We start from the raw sequence: 26,160 nt of genomic DNA on the forward strand, positions 1-26,160 counted from the left end.
CAGAAAAACTTAACACAACATCCATAACAAGCCCCTAAAAATAATAAGGTATTAAGCTGATGGAGATGTTACTTACCTACCAATCCTCACGCCCTACAAGTCCAGCAGCCAAGGCAAAGTATTCCAACACACAGTCCAAGTCAAGCCTTCTAATCGCTATCAATACCAACAACATCTTCCTCTAAAACATTCCCAAGACAAACAGCCCCAGTGCTAAAGCTCCATTTCACTTGTCACATGATGAAGAAATCAACAACATCAACCAATCAGTAATGCATGAAGGAAGAAAAAATACTGAATGTAGAATAAACAAGTTCTTCCTTATATAACTTCTTCACCCAAATAAGAAAGCAGAATCTTCCTTACCTATGAACTACCCACAAGTATCCATGATGTTCAGCAGCAAAAACAAACCATAGCTACAGCTGTACACACAGCTACTTAGAGTTCATCTTAACCCCCCTCCTAAAAAAAATCTACTTACAGGCATCAAAAAGTAACCTAAAACCAACTGTCCTTAACTAGTCACCCCAGCTTTTTGCACTGAGAATTGAAAATCCCACATTAACACGCTCCCTGGGGACAGTTGTGATAGTTGGAGAAACTAACTGAGAGCCTGTCCATACCTTTAACAGTCAATGGAGACAGAGCGCGCATAAGCCTGGCCGACTCCCTCTTCCCGTGCTGACTCGCTATTTGACACAGTCTTGATCCCTTTTGCTCTGTCAGATGGAAAAGTGGAGCAAGCCGTATCAGCCATCCACCCCTCCTCCTGGTGGCTCTGCTGCTTCTGTGTGTGTGTGTGTGTGTTTGCATTTCTGTTTAATCTTAGTCTGCAACAATAGTGGAAAAAAACCCACGATGCACAAGTAAAAATGTTGCAATTCTTTTGTTGGAGAGCTAGATTTATAAAGAAAAAACAGATAAGTAACTTATTGTTAGCTATGACTCCTGAGAAATCTAAAAACGAGTTTAATAAAAACTGAAACAAAACACAATGAAGTGGGTGTATAATGTACTTATCATTTCCACTGTATTATCTGATGCACACTGTATAATAGCATATTTTTGCCTTTTGCAAACAAATCGCTCAATATATATATATTTAATTTACCATCTCTGAGATGACAGTATAACAGTATTTAACCTAACCTACTTAAGGTTGAGGAAGGGTGTACTACGTATCCCAAAATGCACTAAGCTAAAGCTAGGCTGCACTAGAGAAAGAGTTTCTGGCCAAAATGAAATAAACGGCATGTGTGCTTAAGCTGCAATGCTGTAACTCATACATCTCTTTAAATAACTTGAGAGAAAAACACTGTCCATGTAGGAAATGTAAATAAAGGGTCATGTAGGCAGTATTTAGGATTTTTTCAAGGAATAATACAAAAAAGAGTTTGAAAGTTCTTTACTGTGAGTGTGTGAGTAAAAAGGACAATGCACAACTCAATGTGATACATACTTAGACTTTCAGGCAAGCGTTATATCCAAGAAGGACAGACAATACTCTGCATATTTTTAAATCAATTCCTTCATTTACTCCGCTCTTTGATTCACAAGCGACTAATAGGGGCCACATGACAGAGCCCAAAGCTTCCCAATATGAGAATTAAAAGTGTCATCCACTTGGCTCATTGCTACTTGCCTCTATGCTTTTCTGTAAAGTAAATGCGATTACACTTTGGCCCGCTGGTTTTTTTGGCAGTGTGCAGAATATGTCTTTGACTTTTTAAGTCATTTAAGGTTGGAACCTGCCAATGCCAAAGCCGATAGTGGCGCCAGATCAGTCTGAGCCCAAAGCAAGCCCCAATCTACCGTGTCAGATTGTTGATGTTAGAGCTACTTGCACTGCACATCGGGTTTTATTACTCTATGGCAGCGATGGGTGGCAGAGGGGTAGAGTGGGCTGCTTGGGTCTTTAACCACTGTTCCCCGATCAAGCTGAAGACCGTGGGGATTAGCGAAAGGATTAAATGACCTTCAGCCTTTCATAAGCTTACTGCCATCCATCCATCTAAAGTGTACAGGGAGTGCAGAATTATTAGGCAAATGAGTATTTTGTCCACATCATCCTCTTCATGCATGTTGTCTTACTCCAAGCTGTATAGGCTCGAAAGCCTACTACCAATTAAGCATATTAGGTGATGTGCAACTCTGTAATGAGAAGGGGTGTGGTCTAATGACATCAACACCCTATATCAGGTGTGCATAATTATTAGGCAACGTCCTTTCCTTTGGCAAAATGGGTCAAAAGAAGGACTTGACAGGCTCAGAAAAGTCAAAAATAGTGAGATATCTTGCAGAGGGATGCAGCAGTCTCAAAATTGCAAAGCTTCTGAAGCGTGATCATCGAACAATCAAGCGCTTCATTCAAAATAGTCAACAGGGTCGCAAGAAGCGTGTGGAAAAACCAAGGCGCAAAATAACTGCCCATGAACTGAGAAAAGTCAAGCGTGCAGCTGCCAAGATGCCACTTGCCACCAGTTTGGCCATATTTCAGAGCTGCAACATCACTGGAGTGCCCAAAAGCACAAGGTGTGCAATACTCAGAGACATGGCCAAGGTAAGAAAGGCTGAAAGACGACCACCACTGAACAAGACACACAAGCTGAAACGTCAAGACTGGGCCAAGAAATATCTCAAGACTGATTTTTCTAAGGTTTTATGGACTGATGAAATGAGAGTGAGTCTTGATGGGCCAGATGGATGGGCCCGTGGCTGGATTGGTAAAGGGCAGAGAGCTCCAGTCCGACTCAGACGCCAGCAAGGTGGAGGTGGAGTACTGGTTTGGGCTGGTATCATCAAAGATGAGCTTGTGGGGCCTTTTCGGGTTGAGGATGGAGTCAAGCTCAACTCCCAGTCCTACTGCCAGTTTCTGGAAGACACCTTCTTCAAGCAGTGGTACAGGAAGAAGTCTGCATCCTTCAAGAAAAACATGATTTTCATGCAGGACAATGCTCCATCACACGCGTCCAAGTACTCCACAGCGTGGCTGGCAAGAAAGGGTATAAAAGAAGAAAAACTAATGACATGGCCTCCTTGTTCACCTGATCTGAACCCCATTGAGAACCTGTGGTCCATCATCAAATGTGAGATTTACAAGGAGGGAAAACAGTACACCTCTCTGAACAGTGTCTGGGAGGCTGTGGTTGCTGCTGCACGCAATGTTGATGGTGAACAGATCAAAACACTGACAGAATCCATGGATGGCAGGCTTTTGAGTGTCCTTGCAAAGAAAGGTGGCTATATTGGTCGCTGATTTGTTTTTGTTTTGTTTTTGAATGTCAGAAATGTATATTTGTGAATGTGGAGATGTTATATTGGTTTCACTGGTAAAAATAAATAATTGAAATGGGTATATATTTGTTTTTTGTTAAGTTGCCTAATAATTATGCACAGTAATAGTCACCTGCACACACAGATATCCCCCTAAAATAGCTAAAACTAAAAACAAACTAAAAACTACTTCCAAAAACATTCAGCTTTGATATTAATGAGTTTTTTGGGTTCATTGAGAACATGGTTGTTGTTCAATAATAAAATTATTCCTCAAAAATACAACTTGCCTAATAATTCTGCACTCCCTGTATATTACATTTATCTCCCACTGCTGGGTTTCATTCTTATGCATGTTTTGAAATCTCTGTGAGCCAAACTATTTCTGCTTTGTCACTTCCATGGCAGGAGATTGCTTCTATTGGAATAGTAACACATGAGTGATAAAGAAAAAACTAAATGTCTTAGTGATGTAATGTATATCTTACGAATGCTGGCACATCTTTCAAATATCTAACAAAATCACAGCAACCCATAAAGCGACTCATTCTTTACAGCAGAGTGAGTGTGCGGAAGTCGCTGTGTTAGTACTTCAGTGGGATATCTGACTGAACCCCCCCTTAGTGAGGGTCAAATCCCAGAGAAGCTAGCAGCAAGGTCAGGAACCACAGCAAAGACCAGCTGAACACCTGCTATCGTATCCCAGCAGAAGAGAGAAACAGGGCAGAAAATAAGCAAGAGGAGGTTGGATGACCAAGACTGACTTAGTTATTATTTCTATTTTTATCTCAGGGCCTTGTGTACAATACCGCCATACATGTTCACGCAATGCGTTCTCTCGTAATAGCTGCTGTTTGCTTACCTGAGATTCTAGTTTTGAAGCGTGTAAAACTTTTATGAGGGCTAAATGTAGCAGCTTCCATTCAAGGCAGCGAGGAAAATGAAAACAGGTTGAGACTTGGTTGAGGGGACAGGCACACGGGGGAAGACTGGGAGGGATGGCGAGCTCAACGATTTGGGTGGGCAGATGGTACCGACATATGGGCCTGTTAGGGGCTAAATAAATAAATAAACACTCGCACATAAATACTGAGATGAACTGTGAGTGCCACACACTGTCGGCCAACTTAGCCAGCTGAGAGAGAGAGCGAGAGCGCAAATGGGAGAGAGCTTCCGCTGAAATGGCTGGCAGATTTCTAAATAGAACACCACTGCAGAAAAAACATGCGCGCACACACAGTTGTGATGGGGATGACAATAGGCTTTGCAGATTTGAGCCTCAGTGTGATGCCTAATCTCCAAGTAAGTGTACATCATCAATGTGGGTATTTTAACAAAAGAGGGGGGTAAAAGATACAGACAGAATACAATCTGTGTTTCAAATGTGGGTGCATTTGGGTGCACTAAATATAGTCTCCATATACAGGTCATGGAGTGGCAAAGCTTTTTCTTCCATCTCCTCTTTCTGCCTCTGTCTGGTTCAGCTGCTGCCATGTCTGCCTTGCTTCCACGCTACTATCTATACCTTCTCCACATCTCGCCTGCCTCCTGCTCAACCCTCAAAAGCTTGTGGCTAGTTCCTGAGAGAGGCGCTATCCTGCAAATTCTCCACCCATATCAACCGTACACTAATGCCAATCTTTTGTCAGGATCTGGCGTTCGGCATAGGGAAACAAATATAGTAAGACTGATACGGTACTGGTGTCTTTCTGCCTGCCTGCTTGCTCTCTGAGCAATTTACAGATGTTTGTGCACATAAATTGTACAAGTGATCATCAGATTAAAATTTAGAAATTCATTTTTGACTTCCTCTGGCTGAAATGTACCACCTGCCTTCATTACACTGCCTCACACATTTCCATAGACGCCTCTGTGCACCCAAAGATGATGTTATGAGCACTTGTTTATAGGCTGTTTATACTGAAAATTTCAAGTGTGTACATGGGTTTAATGTGTAAGCAACTATTTCAACAACAACCTATCCTCAACAATTTTTGAGAGTAGCTGGCTGACATAAGCATTAAAAATGCAGATACTCCGTTATGCTCCTACCTTGGTTCGGTACTTGCGAGTGAAACATTCTTTTTTTCGTTGATTATGTTTTCTCAGTACAGGATATCGAAAGTAGCCATAAAGCATGCTAAATGTAACTAAACACTGTATCTGTGGCATGCCGATATAAATATGTCAAATCAACCGAGGTCAGGATGTTTGTCTGTACACATCTTTAGATTTCTACAAGCACATTAGTAAAGCCTAAAACCAAAAAAAACAAACAAAAGAGTGCATTCCTTCTGGTGCACGCACGTTTTTGATTGGTTGACATCACTGCCATCTTGCCACTTTATATTCTGCTTGGCTGTCTGCCCTCGTCATGTCTGCAAATTTAATTTGATTGCAGCTGTAATCTGCCAGCTAGTTGATTGACTTTGCCAAGCATTGTCCCTCTCCTGCCTTAATGGAGAAGGGGTAGTTTAAGTTACAACGTCTTATCCTGTCCCTGCAAACCTGCACTCCCATTGTGTGCTTTGGTCACCAGAGAGTACTCTTCTAGAACTGGGTAAACTAATGGGATCTCCAGGGAGAATTTGAGCTGACCTGAATTTTCTGTCATCCGTCTTGTTGTCACATTAGACAGGAAGGTCTTCAGTGATGGCCCTCTGACAAATTCAATTCTTAAGTTATCGGTTGCTGTGAATCATCATATGTCAAATATGTTTCCAAAAACTATTTATCTTCTCATACAGCCCAACTGGATTAGCAAATACATTTTGAAGAAAAGTGATATCATCATGATTGTATTTTTATTGACAATAAAAATGACATCACTGTCAGTCTGTACTCGGGTCACATTCACTCACTTGTGCTGGGGTTTCTAAGCCCAGAGTTTAATCTGTTGTCATGAGAAATCCCAGAAGTGTAATAATAATTCAACACTTAAACTTTATATGATGATGAAGGCCATGGGTCAAGCTTAAAAGCTACAAAAGGAAGAAGTATGTCATGTTTATATTGAAGCTGTTGGGTTAATGGCAGTTCAGGCAGGACCACTTTAGCAAAAAGATTATTGATATTTAAGTCTATACTAAATTATTATTTGGCAAAATGACTTTGTTGTGGCACCTTCTTGATCTTCCAAATACACTCATGAAAAGTCAAAGATGGCAAGAAGAGCAGCACAATCCCGAGCACTTAACACGGCAATGACAACAGAGACAACAGATATTACACTAAGTAAAGGCTTCCTCTCCTCACCCCCAACCGGTTGCATGGTTGCAGATGGCTGCCCCTCCCTGAGCGGTTCTGCCGGAGGTTTCTTACTGTTAAAAGGGATTTTTTCCTTTCCACTGTCACCCCGGTGTCATAGGGGGATTGTTGTTGGTGTTTTCTCCCTGTTAATGTAAAGTCTTTACCTTACGATATAAAGTGCCATGAAGCAACTTTTATTGTGATCTGGTGCTACATAAATACAATTGAACTAAACCAAATTGTACGATACAACATGAGATGAGGATCGGGGGTGCAAGTGGGTTGTGAATCAGCTTGCAGACTGCAGTTGTGCAGAGGATGGTAGCTGGGCCATGAGCTTTTGTGAACTTGTATTTAGCTCATCTGGTCTGTCAGAATTGCAGCTAATCTTACAGTCAAGCTAAAAGAAAGCATGGGTGGAGACTGCAGCATGACATAAATGATTGCAATCTCATTGCTTTTGAAAAAGCTGCTGTGAAGACAGGAACCAGGTTTGCGATCACTTGCAGTCGATTACCATCTTCAAAATGACTTTGGTCAAGATGGTGGTGAAACAAAACAATAAAATAGATGGATAGAAGAAGAAGATAGGCCAGTTATATTCTACTCAATGAATTGGCATTTGCAATCTGTTGTCATTTGTATATACAGGAATTCACATCACCAATTTACATTCAGAATCAAACTAGAACCTACTTGAAATGTGAAATTATGAAATTCCTTCACAAATAGTGACTTTGTTGATGCAAGATGGTGAGTTACCTGTAAAGTAAAGGCACTCAACAATCTAAACTAAATTACTTGATTTTTTGAAATTTAGTGCTGGTCAAGGTTAACAAGAACTCCTACCAAAGCAGACTATTATGCCAAATTTCAGTCTAAAACATACACAGGTTAAGAATTTGGGATGTAAAATTTGTTAACACAAATATCAACAAGTGCAAAACTTTAAATATCTTAATTCGTTTGGTTTAAAGATTCCAAGGTCCAACATTGCTGAACTGGGAGAGAATGAATGTGGCAACATTGGTACTGGAATTTTCTTCCATTAATGACATGTTTTCGATGCTTTGGGGACTGTCGATAGCGTGCACACTTTTAATGATTTTAATACATGCTTCAGTGTGTGACCAATTTAGAGTTACCACACTTAATGGCTACCTTTAATTTTCTGCACATCATTAGAGGTCTCCTTTGAGGCACAACAGATGATCATTAGCTTTTAGTTATTTGTTATGCTATAATACAGCCAGATTCACAAAAAAATCAGTAAAAGAAAATTCATGGGCATTGCTCAAATGTTAAATTGATATCCAGGATCTAACAACATCTCCCATCTTTCATACAGCTGATTACCCACACTCACTACATTAAAGGCACTGGTACTTATATAGCACCTTTCTACTTAATTTGGGTACTCAAAGCGCTTGCTTTCTGTCATCCAATAACACTTACACATTCATAGAGTGTTTCTTTATCTAAACCTGAGCACTTTTATCTAACATTCAAAATACACATCACACAAATAATGGGACAAATCAGGCAAATCCTTCATTCAACACAGTGCCTCTAAGAGCCCAGATTTGATTCACTGACCCTGGTAGGTTGGTAGACGGCTCACCTAACCACCTGGTTCTTCATCCAGCATTTGTTGCAAGTCAGTCATTGTGGTGTGTTGGCTGACTTGTAACAAATACTGTTCGGGTCCACATGCTGCTAAACCCCCATTTTTAAAAATGAATACATTTACAGATTGACAATATGCCTTGTTTCTTCAGACTTCAACCATCCAATCCAATAAATGGCATCAAACAATAGTCAATAGCAGAATAAGCTGTTTGGCATTGGAAGAAAAGATTTGGTAAGTTTTTCACTGTGCAACCCACGTAATCGACTCTGTTGCTCAACCCCCTCACAAAACACGGCATCATTTAAGGGAAAATGAAGGCTTTCCAATGGTATAAGCTTTATTCTCAAGCAAGACTGTTACAACAAAGAAATAACTGGCCAAAAACAAATTTCCTTAATTTTTGCGTTTATACTTAAAGTATAACTAGGCCATGAACTGAAACCAAAGCCTGGTTTTAACTTTGTTTCTTATAACTTTGGTATTGACAGACTATCCGATCAATATGTGGGTTAATGGTAAATGCAGGATGATCAATTGTCCTGGTTTATATTATTTAGTTCACCAGCTGACCCACAATACAGAGCAAAGAAAAAACAGAAAACTGTTTGTGATGTACTTAGATAGTATGTCTGTTAAGAAGTAAAGAAATGCAAATTAAACTGCCAACAAGGTAAACGCTACACAAGAGAACTGCAATAGAGAAAAAGCTGCACCCACAGAGGAGTTCTGAGTTAGCCTGCAGTTGAACTGTTAGCAGCAGTGAAATAACGCTGTTTGTTCCCACTGACTAATTTAATAAAGAGAAACTCTGAGAACTTCATTACAATGTTATCAGATCATTAATAAAATGAATCTGACTGGGCATGAACACACATGCGAGATAAACATTGAGACACACACACACACACACACACACAATCATTTGGATTTTTTTTTTTTTTTTTGACTGACAGACATGTATTTCTGCACTGTACACACAAACATTTACACGAGTGTCAGAGTCACCGTGAGTAACTTACGGGTTTCCATAGTCCCAGACAACGCACTGAGGATCTGATGTACCCTGCAAGATACAGGGTGAGGGGGAGGGGGGAGAGGAGAAGATAAGCTGTTATTGCCAGTCAAGAGGATGAGTGAGAGAGAAGGCAGCAGAGAGAGAAGACAGAATAGCTCATTGCCAGAGGAGAAAGAGTGATGCTGCATGGATGACGGTAAGAAGTAAACAGACAATGAAAGAGAAGGATTGAGATAGACGACAGGAGGGAGAGATGGAAAGAGAGTCATTGTCAGAGGACAACGCAGCAAATAGCTGCTTCTGCTGCTGCAGCCGAAGACAAAAAAAGGTGCATGAGCTATAAATTGAGAGTTTTAGGGATGACAAAGGAAAAGCCATTTCATGGATAATAACTAGGGTCGTAAACATCCTGTGGGGTAAAAACATTAACATTCTTCACTTAAGTGCAACCACAGCAAAAAGTAGTCAGTTAAGTGTAAAAAGCTATGAAGTAAAATGTTATTAATGAAACATCTGGCCCTTTAAGAGTGTGCAAAGTTTCACTAATGTACCAATTTTTTCTTTTTAAAAAAGCAAAATCAAAGTAACTGGATGCTGGTGATTTGCTCTCAGCATACCCTTAACCCATTTAGTCATTGAAGCTAAAGTTCGCTCAGTGGCGTGTGGTGGCAAAGAAAGACTTGTCATGACTCAATCAGAGAATCAATCATGGGATCAATATCTTTAACCAGCTCATAGCAACTTGTTCCACCAGAGATCTTCAGTGATCTCTGCATCGATCACTTTTTAAACGGAGCCTCTATGTCCTTTCAACCTGTGTGCTTGGTAACGAGTGGACTGTGACTGGGTTTTGTCTGAATCAAATGGTTATTTGAGACATTTTTGCTTCAATCAAGTGACTGAAAACACTTAAAATGGCGCTTTGGACCTGACAAAATCAGCAACTATTTAAGAACCAACTATTAAAAACATTTTCTTGGTTCTGTGGGGTAACAAAAAAGAGTCCAGCTTCAATTTTAGTATCCACAACTGAAATGCTGGTATTCCACTGGGCCAACGCAGAGGAAAATCTCCCAATTTGTTGGCCCTTCCTGAATCCTGCATTAGGCACTTTGCCTTTGAGCTCCCCCTTATGGCAAAGGGGATTATAGCAGTAAGCCAACAGCCAGAGTGCTGTGTAGATTATAAAAAGGATAATGTGATCTTAACTGAAGCTTCAGGAAAATCTGAAGAAATTACTTCTCAAGTTAAAATGCTTTCTGATAATTAACTATATTTGAAATTGACAAAGAAAAAAGGAAAGTAAGACATGCACATTGTAGCCTGAATTGTAAGGATTTATTCCTCTACAGGCAAGGTCATCCTTCCTTCTCTGAACAGTTCATTACTGATCTCCAATGAATCAGTGCATCCATGGATCTCTGCATGACTGGACTTGAAAGGACAGGATGATGCAACATTTATATACTCGGGATCAGAGACTGGGTGACACGGATTGATGGATGACAGTGCTTTGTTCAGCCTCACACACAGACAGCCACCACCGACTATAGATGTCCCGTGGCGTGCATTAGCGTGCTGAGCTCTGTTAGCGTTCAGCTATCAATCAACGAGTGTCCTATTGGACCATTCGCTACAGCGGGATTGACACCTGTGCACTCCTGCAGTGTCTGCCTCTTTTTTTAGTGCTCATACTTTGCATAATGACAGCGTCTGCTCAGCTGATGGTTATCAAAGGGAGAAACGTGCCTCTGCAATTCTAACAGTGGCATTTGTGGACAGTGGTAGCTGGTACCTACCTTAAACCTTTTTTTTCCTCTCTTTAAAGGAACAGCAGTTTCCTTTAACGCATTCTGCAATACATGCAATAATTCACTGGCTGTGAATGGGCTAAGCTAATATGATGAAATGAGCTAATGTAACAAAACATGACTGCTCTGGTCTTAAAAGCCCTTCACTTTAAGATCATAGGTTTAGAGTATGAAATGGAGAAAACCAGGATGATGCTTTTTGACTGATGAAAATGACCTAGATTACATTGAAATTACCAGGAAAGCTTATGGCTCAAGCTAACCAGAACTTTCTTTCATAATTTAAAAGGCTACATTAAGGATGGCTGAAGGATGGGGTTGTGTTGTAACACTTGGCATATGGTCTACAGCAGGGACACAGGACTTTCTGGCCTCCTGCTTTCTACCTACCATTAAAGACACACATACACACGCACACACACATTAGGACACCGGGGAGATACACAGGGAGTCTGACTGGAGCAGATGTCCTCTCAGAGAAGACATGACCCAGCACAGAGACCCTAACATTCCCCTATGAGAGTGAAGCCTGAGGCAGCTGTTGCCAGGCCACTGCTGTAGCAGCTGGATGTTTCTACATTGGCCAAAGTCGACACAACTACAGAAGACACTGTATTCTGCCCTTTTAAAGCAAAAGCATTATTAATGCTGTGTTAATATTATACGGAAAAACTGGAAAGATTTTTTTCTTTGGTGGACATTTTAAGTTATTATTCTCAAGAGTTAACATCTAGATCACTGGCTGCTTGTTAGCCGACTCTGTCCAAATGTAACCTTTAAAGGCGCTCCTACTCAGGTGTTGTTACCTTTATGAAGTTCTATCAAAAATATAGCCTATTTTAGCACTAGAAGACATGACGTTGCTCAGCTTCTTTTAATATTCTCTCTTGTATTTTGTATTCAGGAGCTGCTAAAAGCCCAATTAATTTCAAGTAGCAATTGCAGAATTGTGTGGCTATGATTAAAACCTGGTTACAGTTTAAATGAAGCCAGAGTGGTGCTGTGGTTAGCACTCTCACCTCACAGAAAGGTTCCTCACTTAAACTTCAGTCGGGGTTTTCCTGCTTGTTCTTTTTTTATGTACTCCCTGTGCTTCTGTGAATTTCTTCCAAATATTTCCAAAAACAGGTATTATATTCCTTTTAAAAAAATATAAAGATTAGGATGAGGAAATATTTACCGTGCTGCTTCCAGGTCCTGACTTCCACCCTTTCCTACTACTGACTCTTGATGATCTTGTTTTTCATGTCCTTGGCTGAAGTCGGAGTCCTGCAGCCAATGGGTGCTCTCCAAAGTTGATAAAAGCTGACCAATCTTTTTGGTTGTTAGAGCAGCATTTGTTTTTGAGTGAAGCCTTACCTGTTTTGGTTAGCTTTCCTAAGTTTCTGGCTTGCTTGTTTGTTTGTTTTTTGCTAAACCTGAATGATTTAGCCTTAGTTGTTCTGCCTTCTCTTGCAGTTGCCAGAAGAAACTTGTAAGGAGGAGCTGCCATTTTGACGTACACCTTTTTCTCCTATTTTTATTTGGTTGATATGTAGTTGATGTATAGATTTGTAACCTTTCTTTTAACTAAGGTAATTTATTGATGGAGTTTTATTTTAAGTTAGAGCTTTTTTTGTTTGGTGTACTCGCCTTGTGCTTCATTGTTAACATTTTGGCAATAAATTGTTTAAATCAACCCAAACAAACTCCTCATGTTCCCCCATCTAGTATTATGTTACTCCCTTTACCTGTAGACCATTTCGGGAATGTAACATAGTTGGAAGCCCACGTCGAGGACTTCTCATACCAGCACTAGATGGTGGAAGTTTGGTTTTGGAGACTGTTTGGTTTTTGGGTCTGTGAACAGCTGTGAGCATGACAACTGATCCGTTTGACTTAAGTTTCAGAAAGAACCTTCTTGGGAGGAATAACATATGTGTAGCAAAGGTGATTTGCTGTCATAGCGGCGCACTTCAAATTAAATTTTAAATTAAATAACATTTGAATTGAAAGAGATGACGAAGAAGGCAGTAAAGTACTCGCTGGAACACAGCATAAGCAAACCTAATTCTAGACCGCTGAGTTCTCCCTGTCTGGTCACGGCAAACTCAGATGGCACTCGACGCTTCCTCACAGGCTTCCGTAAAGTGAACGCAGACAGTAGCTGTGTCCTAAAACGTAGGCTGCATCCTTCGGAGGCCGCATTTGAAGGCCGATTACGTCACAGCCAGGCGACGAAGGCTGTCCAAATTCGTCGACTCCTTCAAATGCAGCCAACAAATGCGTCCTTCATTTCCCTGAATTTGAAGGATGGGTCAGGTGTGGCCATAGCACGGCCCAGCCAATTCCAGTTTCCAACAATGGCGGCCGCTATTAAGCTTTAATATTACTCTTATTAATCTTTCTGGGTCACAAAATAAACTTTTAACATATTTTCAGGCGAGAAAGTAGCCGTGTAAACTTCAAATATCTGCTTGGTTTGTCAAGACATCGCATATTTGCAAAAGTGCTCCGACATTTTCGGAGACGTCTGTTACCCACCCGCTCGATAGCTAGCCGGGGGGTTTAATGGTCACTCGACCCGGCGAGAGCAGCGGACTCCCGGCTTCATCGTTTTCTCAGGTTAAAGATAATATATAAGTCACTCGGATAACTTAAAAATGTAATTGTTTGGCTTTTTTCTGTGTTTTAGGCCTACGTTTTGGGACACAGCTAGTGTCTGTTTTTTTTCCGATACCTCACGCTGAGGACTGTATAGACAGCATCAGCTCAGCAACAGATGTCAGTAAGTTAGACCTCCTTACAGGTTACTGGCAAATCCTGCTTGCTGAAAGAGCTTCTGAAGTCTCAGCATTTGTTACGCCTGATCACTTTTTGCAGTGTACTGTGATGGCCTTTTGAGATGGAAAATGCACCTGTGACCTTTCAAAGGCTAATGACCACCGTCCTAGGTAATGTTTCAAACTGCAATATTTCTCTGGTTGATGTGGTTATTTATTTTCCCCATTGGGCATAGCACATTGCAACAATGAATCTTTTTTTTTTTTGATTGATTAGCAGAAGCTTCTCTGACACTAAACTTGGCAACATGTGAGTTTAGCAAGGCCACTGTCACCTAACTTTTGAAGGAACCTTTATGACCAGATTCATCCTGTTAAGGCTAAGGTTTCTGCCATTGTCGACCTTTCCTGTACCTACCTCCAGAAGGGAGATAGGTACATTCCTTGGGATGGCTAGATACTACAGTTCTTTCTATAGAAATTCTCCCAAATAAAGGCACCTCTAACTAGGTTGTGCAGCCCAATGTAGCTATTTGTCTGGAGCAGTGAATGGCAATGTGCTGTCGTTGCTATTCCAGATTTTTCCAAGCCTTTCCATACTCTTGTCATTTTTTTTATACATACTGTTTTGCTTCAGCTTTTTTGTATGTTATAACCCGCTCTTCTCTGTGGCTGGCAAGGACCAATAACAGCACAAACAAGAGTAGCACACAGAGCGATTGTTTGTGACACTGCCTCTTGGTGACAATAACCAACAACAACTTATAGACAACATCTGCAAAGTTGTCTGTAGTTTGTGTGCAAGGCCACTGTAAAACCATCATGCTTCTCCTTTAGCCATAAGATGGAATGACGAACTGTCCAGCCCTGTGTCAGCAAGGATAAGCTGCACTTCCGCCTTCATGAAATTTTGCACATGTGTCAGGTCTGGTGAAAATTTATGTATTTTTGGGTCTTAAACATGGGCGGTTCAACATGATTCTACAGCGCCACCTACAATCTCTTTATTGAAGTACTAGTAGAAACATGAAGTAAGCATTAGGTGATAATCATTATCACTTCATCTACATGAAACTTTCATTAGTGGTTTATCAAATTACGTGCAGCAGCATGACTTTTAATTGGTGGACACTCCTTATCACCACCTAGTGTTCGCAGGTGATCAGTGGTAAATTTATACAACACCTAATTAGCATCCCAGGCTTAATTCATTCATGTTACCGCGTAAAACATCTCACCTTCAGCACACCTGGATGTTCACTGAGGTCCAAGGGCCATACTGTTGCTGCTTTAATTTAACTTGAGACTATTCAGTTGATTAATGAGTAATATAGGACAGAGCATTTCTGATGCATGGCATATCAAGGGACTAGATGCATCTGCTGCATTAATTGTCATCACTCTTCCTTTAAAAAAAAAAAAATCCATTTACAATTCCCACCCCAATGTTTAGAATAATTTGATATACATAGGATATATTGTTTAAAAGAGTAACAATGGCATCTCATCCACTGGTTTAGGGTGTGCATGTGATCTACTATATGTGTCAGCCCTGGGCTGTGTGCCAGATAAGTGTCTGTCCTCAGCGGGAGCCTCTGGTTTATAGTACAAAGCAGCATGCAAGGATCAGCATTAAGACATCATCTGCTAGAAAGAGGATGTGCAACTTGCAATACCTTTGCTTTGCCAAAAGCGTTAAAAAGCAGAATAATAGGAATATAAAAGATAGAGGCATATAAAGAAACTGCCATAATTGTGTAATGAATCAGTGGTTTACAGCAGGGAGATGAACTCACAGGGAATAGCGAATGAATACTAAGTCTTTTTTAATGAAACTTTGCAATACTTTTGACCATCAAGTCCTGGTCAACACAGCAAGAGAGAGATTCCACTTTCATTTTAGCATGTCTTCATCTATATATATATAGTGTGTGTGTGTGTGTGTGTTCCTGTCTAGCTATCTTTGTGAGGACCGAAATCTGCATTCTACTATACTTGTGAGAACCAACAGTCACTTGTGAGGACACACAACCCGGTCCTCACAAATTTGAAGGCATTTAAAGGCATTTTTGAGGCTCAAAATGTGGTTTTAGTGTCAGGGTTATAATTAGGTTATGGTTAGGTTTAGGGTAAGGGTTAGGGTTAGGCATTCATTTTTAACCCTTTAAGACCTACCATAGAACCAAGTCCGCCAGAGCTTATATTATATTTTTACATGTTGTGGTGCCATTTTTGGGAGCATTTCAAGTTGCTATACATCAATACAACCATTATAGCCCAAATTTTAATAATATGTATGCATTAAGTGCATAGTAATTACATAAATTGCAAAATAGTGCAATAAACTACAAAAAAATTGAAAATCGTTTTTGTTTGTTTAACATATATTTCTAGTTAGAGAAATTTAAGAGGCTTATCCCTCAAAACTGTAAATACAAAAATGTTGCACAAAATAGTTTCCCACCACAGGAAATTTATTTTGAGTGTCTTCATAGTTTTATTTTTGAAATACACCAATTTTTATATACTGCAGGAAAAATGAAAATAAATATTATAGTGCAAATTTGCAAAAAAGCAGCATATGCATCAAAATAAACTACTTCCAGCAGTGCAATTTGCGTTCTAAGCATCCCAGAAACGACGCAGAAAGTCATAAAGTCAAACATAACTTTTAAAAACTCCAGTATAGGCTCATGAGGCCCTGCTGGTAAAAAACCACATTTCCGCAAAAATGACGTCACTTCCGGTTTCGGGCAGGTAATGGCGGACATGCGGTAGTTCGCGCTGACGTCAACGTAGGAAGTGTTATGAACAGCTGATTGGATCAGCAAAGCGTGTTTCTGGAATATTATGTTTTTGTTGCTGCAAGCGCTTTTTATGCAGTTTTTGCAAAGCTTTATGTGGAAGGAAACTGTGACCTAGGACAAGCTGATGGCATAAGATGTAAGTACAACTCCTCCGGTTTCATATGCAAAAAAAAAAATATTGCGCTAGCTTACGTGGTTGCAGTTCTACCGGGATTTAAAAGTAGTTGCGCAAAACGGAGGGTTAATGGTTAGGGTTAGAGTAAGGGGCTAGGGAAAGCATTATGTCAATGAAGGTCCTCACTAAGATAGCTGAACGAGGGTGTGTGTGTGTGTGTGTGTGTGTGTGTGTGTTTGTGTTGTCAGGAGGGAGCCGTTAAATATTTAACATTATCTTCAAAACTATGTCCACCTTTACACAGCAGAATGCCCAAAGAAACCCACATCACATCGAGGTCGTGAAGCATGCCTCTCATTAAACTAGCACTTAGTCCTTTTCCGCTGAAGACACCCCATGAGTCGTTATAATAACGAACTCCAATGTAATATAAACTGAACAGCTACCAGGAGACAGCGCGATACAGGGAAGTCAAAAAGGTCTGCGTTTATTCAGGCAATTCACCGAGCGCTATGGCGCTTTATAGCATGCAGCACTTTGAGCTTCATCTGAACTTGGAAAACATGGGTCGGCTGGGAGAAGAGGAGTTGCTTAAAGCCTTAAACAAATTTATTTTCTTGGAAAATACTTACTACAAGCAGAAAAATTCAAACCCTTGCACTAGAAAAAACTTCATATACTTCATTTATTTTAAATGTTTTGGGTTTTTTTTCATTTGGGAAAGTTTAGATGATGAAAATAAAAAACATGATGTGATGCATTCTTTCATCCCTTAAAACTGCTTACAAGACCATCTAACTTTTGAAGATTTAGAACATGCTCAGTGGTCTGAAGCAGAAGCTTAGCGGTCTTGAATAGTTGCCAGAGAAAAGAAAACAGCCTTTTATATACTTACATTTAATAGCGGTGACAGCTCCACCACCACCATGGGCTCACTGGGTTGTGGTTCCGGTCGTATTGTCACGGTCAGGATTTTAGAGTTGATCACTGCAGGTGGACTGTAAAGACATTTGTTTTTTTATTATCTTTTTTGTTTTTTAGACAAGTGTTGGTGTACATTTAAGATGGAGCTCAATGGGCTCTATGACTTTGGAGAAAGACCAAAAATAATACATACAAATACCAACAAATAACAAAAACAAACTAGTAGGAGGTGAGGAAATCTAAAAGAGAGAAGAAAGAGAGAGAAAAGAGAGAGAGAAAAAAGAGAGCGCCTGACTAAAAACAGAATACTGCACCCATTAACATTCAGCATGGCTACAGAGTGAAAAGGGTTTTAACAGATCCAGCTAATCCACAACCAAGAGCAGTGACCTGAATAAAAGGGCCCGGGGCCAGCACAAACACCATATCACAATGGCCTTTTTCACAACCTCCTGATTTCTTCTAACTTTTATTACTGCATGTTCTATGCAAGTTTTGGGACCCATTAGGCCCACACCCAATCCAAGCTCAGTGTACACTTCCAAAACTATATTGACAACTCAAAGGAAGGGGGAAACATCTAGGGAAGTGTGCTTTTTGATAAGTGTGGTAAGCAGGCGCAAGGACACAAGAGAAGCAGCGGAGTTGTAAAAGGGAAGAAAAGACATATGGAGAACTGGAAGTTCGAAAGAAGGGAAGGAAAAAATAGAAAATGCACAGAAATAAAGAGAGACTGTTGTAAAAATGAAGAGACCACGAGAGAGATTAAAAAGTCAGACAAAGCGCAAGAAAAAAATGAGTTACAGAAAGATAAAAGAAAGGACAGCGAAAAGATAAGAATGAAATGTGGTTTTAAATCCTCAATAACAATAAAGAATAATTAAGTACTCACGTCGCTGGAGGTAAAATGATGCCAAGTGTCCTGTACAAGATGGCTCCAATGACATAGTACATTGTAGATTCTGTTTCGGCTTCTTGCTCTGAAAGAAAAGAAAATCAGTACGGTTTAATACCTTCAAAATAAACTCCAAATCTTTCAGCCCATCGGCCGGTTTATTCCATATCTCCCTTGTTATCTTTTTCAAAGGCCCTTGTTGCCGAAAACTAAAATACAATGAAATTTTCACAACAACAAAAACAGCTTGAGGCAAATGGAAAATATTTCATATCTAACATTTTATTTCAACCAAAAAAAAAAAAAAGTCAAACAACTCTAGACTAGAATCTGCTAAAACTCATCAATGGCTATACACTGATGCTAGGAGCACAATGAAAATGACATGACACTTGTGACAAGTTCAAGACGCAACTTTGGGCTGTGGTGTGTAAATGCTCTCTATGATTTATTGCTGCCCTTGCTAATCAGTGTCAGAAATACAAGTAACAGTATGTACTGGCTCAAAGTTGTTAGGACACCACTGGCCACTCTCTCGCGATTTCTGAGAATAGAAGTTGTAGACTAGTGACAGGGAAAGTAAAGAGAGCAGTTCTAACCTGTAGAGCTAACCAGCATTTCTGCAGTACTTTGATGTAATAAAAATCATTTTTAAAATGGCCGTATGTTGGCTTTGTCGGGATAAACTGAAATATAAATAAGTAACTGAAGCCATGTGTAATCATATTCTGCACTGGGGTATTGAGCCTACCTAGGAAGAAACCAATGCTACTGCTACTAGCACTGCTAAGGTTAGATAACTCTGCAAACTATAATCAAAAAACCTATGAATTTGCAATGTCATACAACACACAGTGTTGCAAGTGTTGCAAATTTCAGTAACATTTAAAACACGCTTGAATTAATCAAGAACGTAATTAATAGTTTCATGTATCTCCTAAAATACAGATATAATATATGCTTGGCTAATATTTAACATTGCATGTTAAATATGTGCGCAGTTTGAAATGTTTTCTTTTACACTAGGCTGCTGCAGGTTTGTTGTCTTGTTTAAACGCCCAGAAAATTAGTCGCTAGGAACGCTCCTAATGTTTAACACTGTTTAAATATGCATAACCTATATGCATGCAGCTGTAAGAAACAAACATAACTTGATCTCCTGACATTTCATCAAAACCTGGATTGCATTCATTATTCATCTGTTTCATTCATAAACTCCTTCAGACAGGTCTGTGTTTGCCCTTCCACGTAACCGGTGAGTAGTAGTATGTATAATGTGATTGATTTAACAGTGCAGCACCTCTGGTGCATTGATAATAGACAATAGAAGATAGTGGAGAAATGAAGGATGTGGACAGGATAGCTTAAACCTAATAACCCTCTTTTCTTTAAGGATAAGCCTGATGATTTTCCATAAAATCTGTAGTTTTACTATTTAACATAAATTAAGTTTGAGCTAAGTTGCACTGGTCAACTAAATAATTAGATTTACCTGTCTCATCAACCATCAACATTTCAGCCTCATTTAAATGTACTCCTAAAGTGACACTAACACGCTCTGGTGGCTACATCAAAATAAGAAACGTGAGAATATTGCAGCGCCTTCCCAAAGTTTCTGGCAGCTACATATTCCATATCCAGAGTAATTATGCTTCTCAGCTGAAAACGTAAGTCAGGTGCAAGACGCTGGTTTCACACTTTGTGTGGGTGGAGACACTGTGTCACTTTGTTTCCTTTGAGCAGTTATAGTAGCTCAGCAATACTGTGTATCTAGAACTGCTGAAGTATCAAAGCCTCATTCCTAAAAGCAAGCCTTTTACCGACATGCACGAAACATGAGTAAAGAAAAGTCAGTGTGTCAGACAACTTCAGACACTGTCCTTGTCCCTCTCGCTTCATGTTAGTTCCAAATCCCCTTTCTTCCTCTTCTCCTCCACCTCAGCACACACCCCTCTTATCCATCTCTGTTGTTGTTGCTATTCTCCAATGCACTTTTCAACTTTTTCACTCTTTTCAATAGTCGTCTTTTACACCCCCTTGCCTTCCATCGCTCTATTGAGTGTTCTTTTGCCAAAAAGAGCAGGAGCTCCCAAGGAGATGTAGTGTCCCTCTGTAAATGTCACTTTGTCTCAAGTGAGAGGAGGCAGAAGGAAGCAGAAGGGGAAAGTATGAGGGAAAGAGTTCATGCTGAGAGATGCCACTCCCTCCTTTGCCCTTTTAGGCTGAGAGAAGCAATGGAGAGGCATCAGCAGAGAGAGTGGGGGGGAAAAGAGGAGACAGAGAGGGCTGATGGTATCAGACACACTGGGTGACTCATCCAAAATCTGTCTGCCTGCTGCCTAAGAGGTAATACTTGGGAAGAGAGATAGCTATGCAAAGACAGACGAGAAGAGAAAGAGGAAGAGACAAAAAGATCTCAACTGTGGAAAAAACGCAATTGTGAGACTTGCGAGGAGGCAAAAAAAAAAACAGATCAAAGTCAGCATGAGAAAGCCTGCAAGTTTGATGGATCCTAATTGGACAGTGCCTGCCAAGGCATGCAAATGAGAAAGTCAATGTATTATGGGTAAATGGTAAATCTATGTGAGGGGGTGGCACTCCTACGCTTGAGGATGATTAATACCACAAAAGCACTCAATCACAAAACTCTAATTTCCCATGAACAGACTTTTTGTCACTCTGCCCTTGCTAAACATCTAAATGATTGGTGGTCAGCTGTAATCCAGGAAAATGGCAAACCACCAGTCACCAGCTGTGAACTTTAATATGTCATTTATCAGGAAAAGATATGCTTGCAGTTGATTCTAAGCCATAACATAGCAGTTTAAGCGAAGACAGGAAGCTCCTTGTCAGTTGTTTTTTTCTTTCTTCCTTAATTTTCTGTACTTTTCTGTTTTGCACACCACAACAAGTGTGGTCTCCTGCTTAAATAAACATATTGATCAGGCTCAGGCTACTTTGGTTCAGTGATGCCAATATTACCACTAACTGCCTTCTATTTAACTTCTAAGTTGCTCAATTGCTTTAAATTTTGGAAACTTCTAAACTGACCCCACTTTTCAAGACACATGTATATGACATTGTGAATATCCAATGCAGCTGATGGTCTTTGCCCCAGCAGCTCACTACTAATAAGTCTGCATGAATTCCCATGGCACTGATTTGCACTGATCTGGTGTATTTCCAGCTTGTAATTATAGGTGCCATGTTTTCTGCCTACTGGAAACTGTGTATGGTTTAGGTAATAAGGACCCTGCCTGGATAAAGTATTTCCAGAAAGAACCACACTGAACTTTTGTGGAAAAAGGCTTTTCTGGCAATTGTGCAATTCTGATGAGCTACCTTGGTTCAAAGTCCCAAAAATACCCACAGAAAGCAGCTGCCTAGAACGGTTACCACTCTAATTCTGGCAAACAGTTGGCCAAGGAAAATGAGCAGAGCTAGTGTTTATTATTGGTTGGCATCACAAATTATAGCACCTTTCATACCTTTTTACATCTTTTAACTACTTTTTCTTGCCAAGCCACCACAGGCCTATTCCTGTCAATTTTCAGCTGGAACAATGACATGTTCTCTGGTCTCTAGTCTGCAAAATAATTTCCTGCAGATTGAACACTGGAATCATCTATTCAACTGTGTTCCCAAGTGTATAATTACTAATTCCCACTCCAAGTTTCTGTCAAATAAGGAAAAAGACCGCAAAAAGACCACCAGTTTCCTATGAGACCACAGTCTCTATGAATAGTCCTGACCTCTCTGTCTCTTTTTTAAATAAACTTAACATTTCCTAACATATCACAGTCTTTAAGAGAGTGTGGAAGTGTGTTTCTGAAGATGTCAACTCAGGTTAACAACTCAGGCGTCAGCCCCAATTGATGCTCAATGAATCACCGAATTTCCAGCTCCATCTCACACACTGAAAGGGAGAATCATGAGAAGCAAAACAGCAAAGGAGGTGGCTGATGAGTTAAAAGTTAACAACTCATAACCATGAGCATGAACCACCAATGGTGTATTTGAAATATGAAGCCATTGCTGACTTGTATGTTTGGATCGATGTGTGGCAAGAGAAAAAGAGACAGTGGAGAGAGAGACGGAGAGTGGAAGTTTGTCACCTCGAAAATCAGTGAAGAACAGTCCCAGCCTCTGCCCACTGAAGCGATTCATGAACCTATCTATTGGCTGTGCGTGCGTGCGCTGGCGTGCGCACTTACAGACACAACGGTGCCAATAGGGCTTTATGAGCATGTTTAAGCTGTCCATCTGAGATAGGCTCTCATTACAGGGTAAATGAACCAAACAAACCGATAGCAATCAACTGAGGACCTCAACTCATGAACTGCCAATGGGAAGTGGCAGAGTTCCCACAGGGCAAAGAGTACTAATAATGTCCAAACTCATAAAGCTATATGCGGTTTGGATGAAACAATTTACCAAATAGTGTATGCTAAAATGGCAATTGCATGTACTGAATATCGCAGTGTAACTGTAATGCAGCTGGTCACTTTTATGGCACAATAAGCCCTGCAAGAGACAAAACATTCAACACGACAAACAATAAGGATAATGGACAAGAAAAAAGAACAGGATTGGAGGAAAAAGGGCATAAATTAAGGAAAGTAAGTTTGAAAAACACAACATGGAGTGCAAGCAAGGCGAAAACTTTGAAAAGCAATGGCGTTAAACCGATCCAGCTTAAAACCTGCTATTCAACCGTTGAGATATCTGAATTCACTGTTCCATAAAAAATGCGCTTAATAGGCTTGTAGAAGGCTAGATGCTAGGTGGTTTAGAATAAGCACAATACATGGTGCACAATAAAGCATCAGAGGTGACGTGCCCTGAGGTTAGTATACAGGATGTCTTGAGCGCCAATCAAAGGGAGTTTGTGCCATCAGTGCAAGTCAGAGGTCAGAGGAAGCTCTGCTCTCTTGGCCTGCAGTCTCTCTGAACTTTAATTTAGGTAGGGGACGGGGATGCCTGACTGAAAGTCTGCCAGTGTAATTTCCTGTGGGAAGCGACCTTTGCCTTTGTTCGTAGAGGATAGCATCTGCCTCTGTATTTCTCATTTCTACTTCAAACCATTACTATTTAACATCATTTTTCTTTCTCCTTTACAAATTTAGCTTCCATAACTGCTATGATGCCTCCCAGTCAGGTTTTAGACAGAACCACAGCACTGAAACTGCTCTGACCAAAGTGTTCAATGACATATGTCTGAACACAGACAGTGGAAAAATGTCAGTCTTAGTTTTACTGGATCTCAGTGCAGCATTTGATACAGTTGACCACAACATATTACTCAAACGACTGGAGAACTGGGCAGGTCTTTCAGGAACTGTACTAAACTGGTTCAAAACATACTTAGAAAACAGGAAATACTTTGTATCAATAGGTAACTTCACATCTGAGCAGACAAGTATCACATGTGGAGTTCCCCAAGGTTCCATCTTGGGACCCCTTCTGTTTAACATTTACATGCTCCCACTGGCACAGATTATAAAGAACAACAAAATGAACTATCATAGCTATGCAGATGACACACAAATATATATCACAATGTCACCAGGAGACCGAGGCCCTGTACAGGCTCTTGGTAAATGCATTGAGGAAATTAATGACTGGTTGTGCCACAATTTTCTCCAGCTAAACAAAAACAAAACTGAAGTAATAGTCTTTGGCGCCAAAGAAAAACGATTACAGGTCACCAGAGAACTTCAATCTATACACCTAAAAACCACAAACCAGGCGAGAAATTTGGGTGTAGTGATGGATGCAGAACTAAACTTAGAAAAACACATTAAGACAATAACAAAATCAGCTTACTATCACCTCAAGAATATATCAAGGATAAAAGATCTGATGTCTCAACAGGACCTGGAAAAACTAGTCCATGCATTCATCTTTAGCAGGCTTGATTACTGTAACAGCATCTTTACAGGTCTACCTAAAAAATCAGTCAGACAACTACAGCTCATTCAGAACTCTGCTGCTCGAGTCCTCACTAAGACCAAAAAAGTGGACCACATCAGTCCAGTTCTGAGGTCTTTACGCTGGCTACCTGTCCGTCAGAGGATAGACTTTAAAGTTCTGATGCTGGTCTATAAAGCTCTGAATGGTTTAGGACCAAAATACATCAGTGACCTCCTGACCCAGTATGAACCTTCCAGGTCCCTCAGGTCATCTGGATCCGGTCTTTTATCAGTTCCCAGAGTCAGAACCAGACACGGAGAAGCTGCATTCAGCTTTTATGCTCCATATATCTGGAACAAACTCCCAGAAAGCCTCAGATCAGCTGAAACACTCAGTTTATTTAAATCCAGGTTGAAGACTCACCTGTTCTCAGCTGCATTTGAATAAAGCACCAAATCCACACTTTTAAGCTTAAATTTCAAAACGTACATTTTAACTACTGATTTTATCTATTGTTCTGATTTTATCTGTTTTGATTTTATATACTGTTTTGTTTGTTTGTTTGTTAATTAGTTAGTTTGTTTGTCTGCTTGTTTTAATCAATTTTAAATCATGCTTTTTATTTGTTTTTGTTTCTAATGTCTCTGTAAAGCACTTTGAATCACCTTGTTGTTGAATTGTGCTATACAAATAAACTTGCCTTGCCTTGCCTTGCCTTCCATCCCATCCCATTCTGGGATCATCTATGTAGTTTCTCCTCCTTTTTTAACTCTCGCCATTTGTGTTTGCTTGAAACTGCACGAAAAAAAATGTAGCTACGACTAAACGCAGTCAACATTCTTGCGTGAATGGATTTTGAAAATTGTATGAGACTCAATGCTCTCAGGGGGAAGCAACACACTTCTTCACAGATGAAAGACTGGCATCTTCTTGAGAAGCCCTCTAGGGCCTCTTTACAGTCCAAATCCTTCTCAGCACTACCCTTTAACGCCCCTGAGAAACCTTCTGCTTCAGTGAGAAACATCTCTGAGTATGAGAATTCACACGGGGGAACCTCTACTTGCCGAGCTGATCTGACCTTAGATTAGGAAACCATGAGTTGGTTCTTTTTATATATCAAAGATTTAAGAGAGTGAGCAAGAATTACAACTACAACGTATGTACTTTATGGTTAAGAATAGACTATGAAAGCCTTCCTAACCTTGTGTTTCCCATCTTTTTTATAGAAAAAAGCCAAACAAAGAAATACATATGATCTTGTGTTTATGAGCTGAAACTGGCAACCTAAAAGATTAGATCAACCCTGGTCAGTAGACAAACCACATTTCCTTTTTTTCTTACCTTCAGGTGGGATGGTGAAAACCTCTTTCGGGATGTAGAGCTTATCTTCCGCTGTTCGGGCCCAGTCCTTCATGCCCCTCCGGCCCTTCATGGGGAAGTTGATATCGCTGGAAACTGCTGACACTGGTTCTCTCTGAATGGTTACCACTGGACAAACGGCGTATGAAAACAACATGAAAACTCACTTAGGCATGACACTGGGAAAATAAACAAAGAGTGCTGGTTAAAAGACAAAAATCAGACAAAAACAATAAAGAAAACTTCACAAAAAAATACACTGTTAAAAGTCGACGTGCTGGTCATGTGTTTAAATTCTGAATTATTGGAAACAGATTGAAATCAATACTTGGATACAAAAAAAAAAATCGAAATCATCGATCATGCATAGTAAAAATAAAACCCTCCCAACTGAATTCTAACTA

General features: G+C 40.1%; 1 protein-coding gene across 14 annotated transcripts in view; it reads right to left on the reverse strand.

The window, feature by feature from the left end:
- The window catches only part of adgrb2 (adhesion G protein-coupled receptor B2), a 261,448-nt gene that overhangs the window by 76,972 nt on the left and 158,316 nt on the right, over positions 1 to 26,160 (reverse strand). For all 14 annotated transcript variants that reach the window (XM_084918725.1, XM_084918731.1, XM_084918722.1 and 11 more), the window contains 4 exons: positions 25,739 to 25,885; positions 18,482 to 18,569; positions 17,561 to 17,663; positions 9,175 to 9,218 (listed from right to left, as the gene is read on the reverse strand). In XM_084918725.1, the coding sequence (XP_084774851.1) occupies positions 9,175 to 9,218; positions 17,561 to 17,663; positions 18,482 to 18,569; positions 25,739 to 25,885 (382 nt within the window). The remainder of the gene's footprint in view (positions 1 to 9,174; positions 9,219 to 17,560; positions 17,664 to 18,481; positions 18,570 to 25,738; positions 25,886 to 26,160) is intronic.

This window comes from Perissodus microlepis, chromosome 22, assembly GCF_051167445.1.
Source record: "Perissodus microlepis isolate ML-2025 ecotype Zambia chromosome 22, ASM5116744v1, whole genome shotgun sequence".
NCBI lineage: Eukaryota > Metazoa > Chordata > Actinopteri > Cichliformes > Cichlidae > Perissodus > Perissodus microlepis.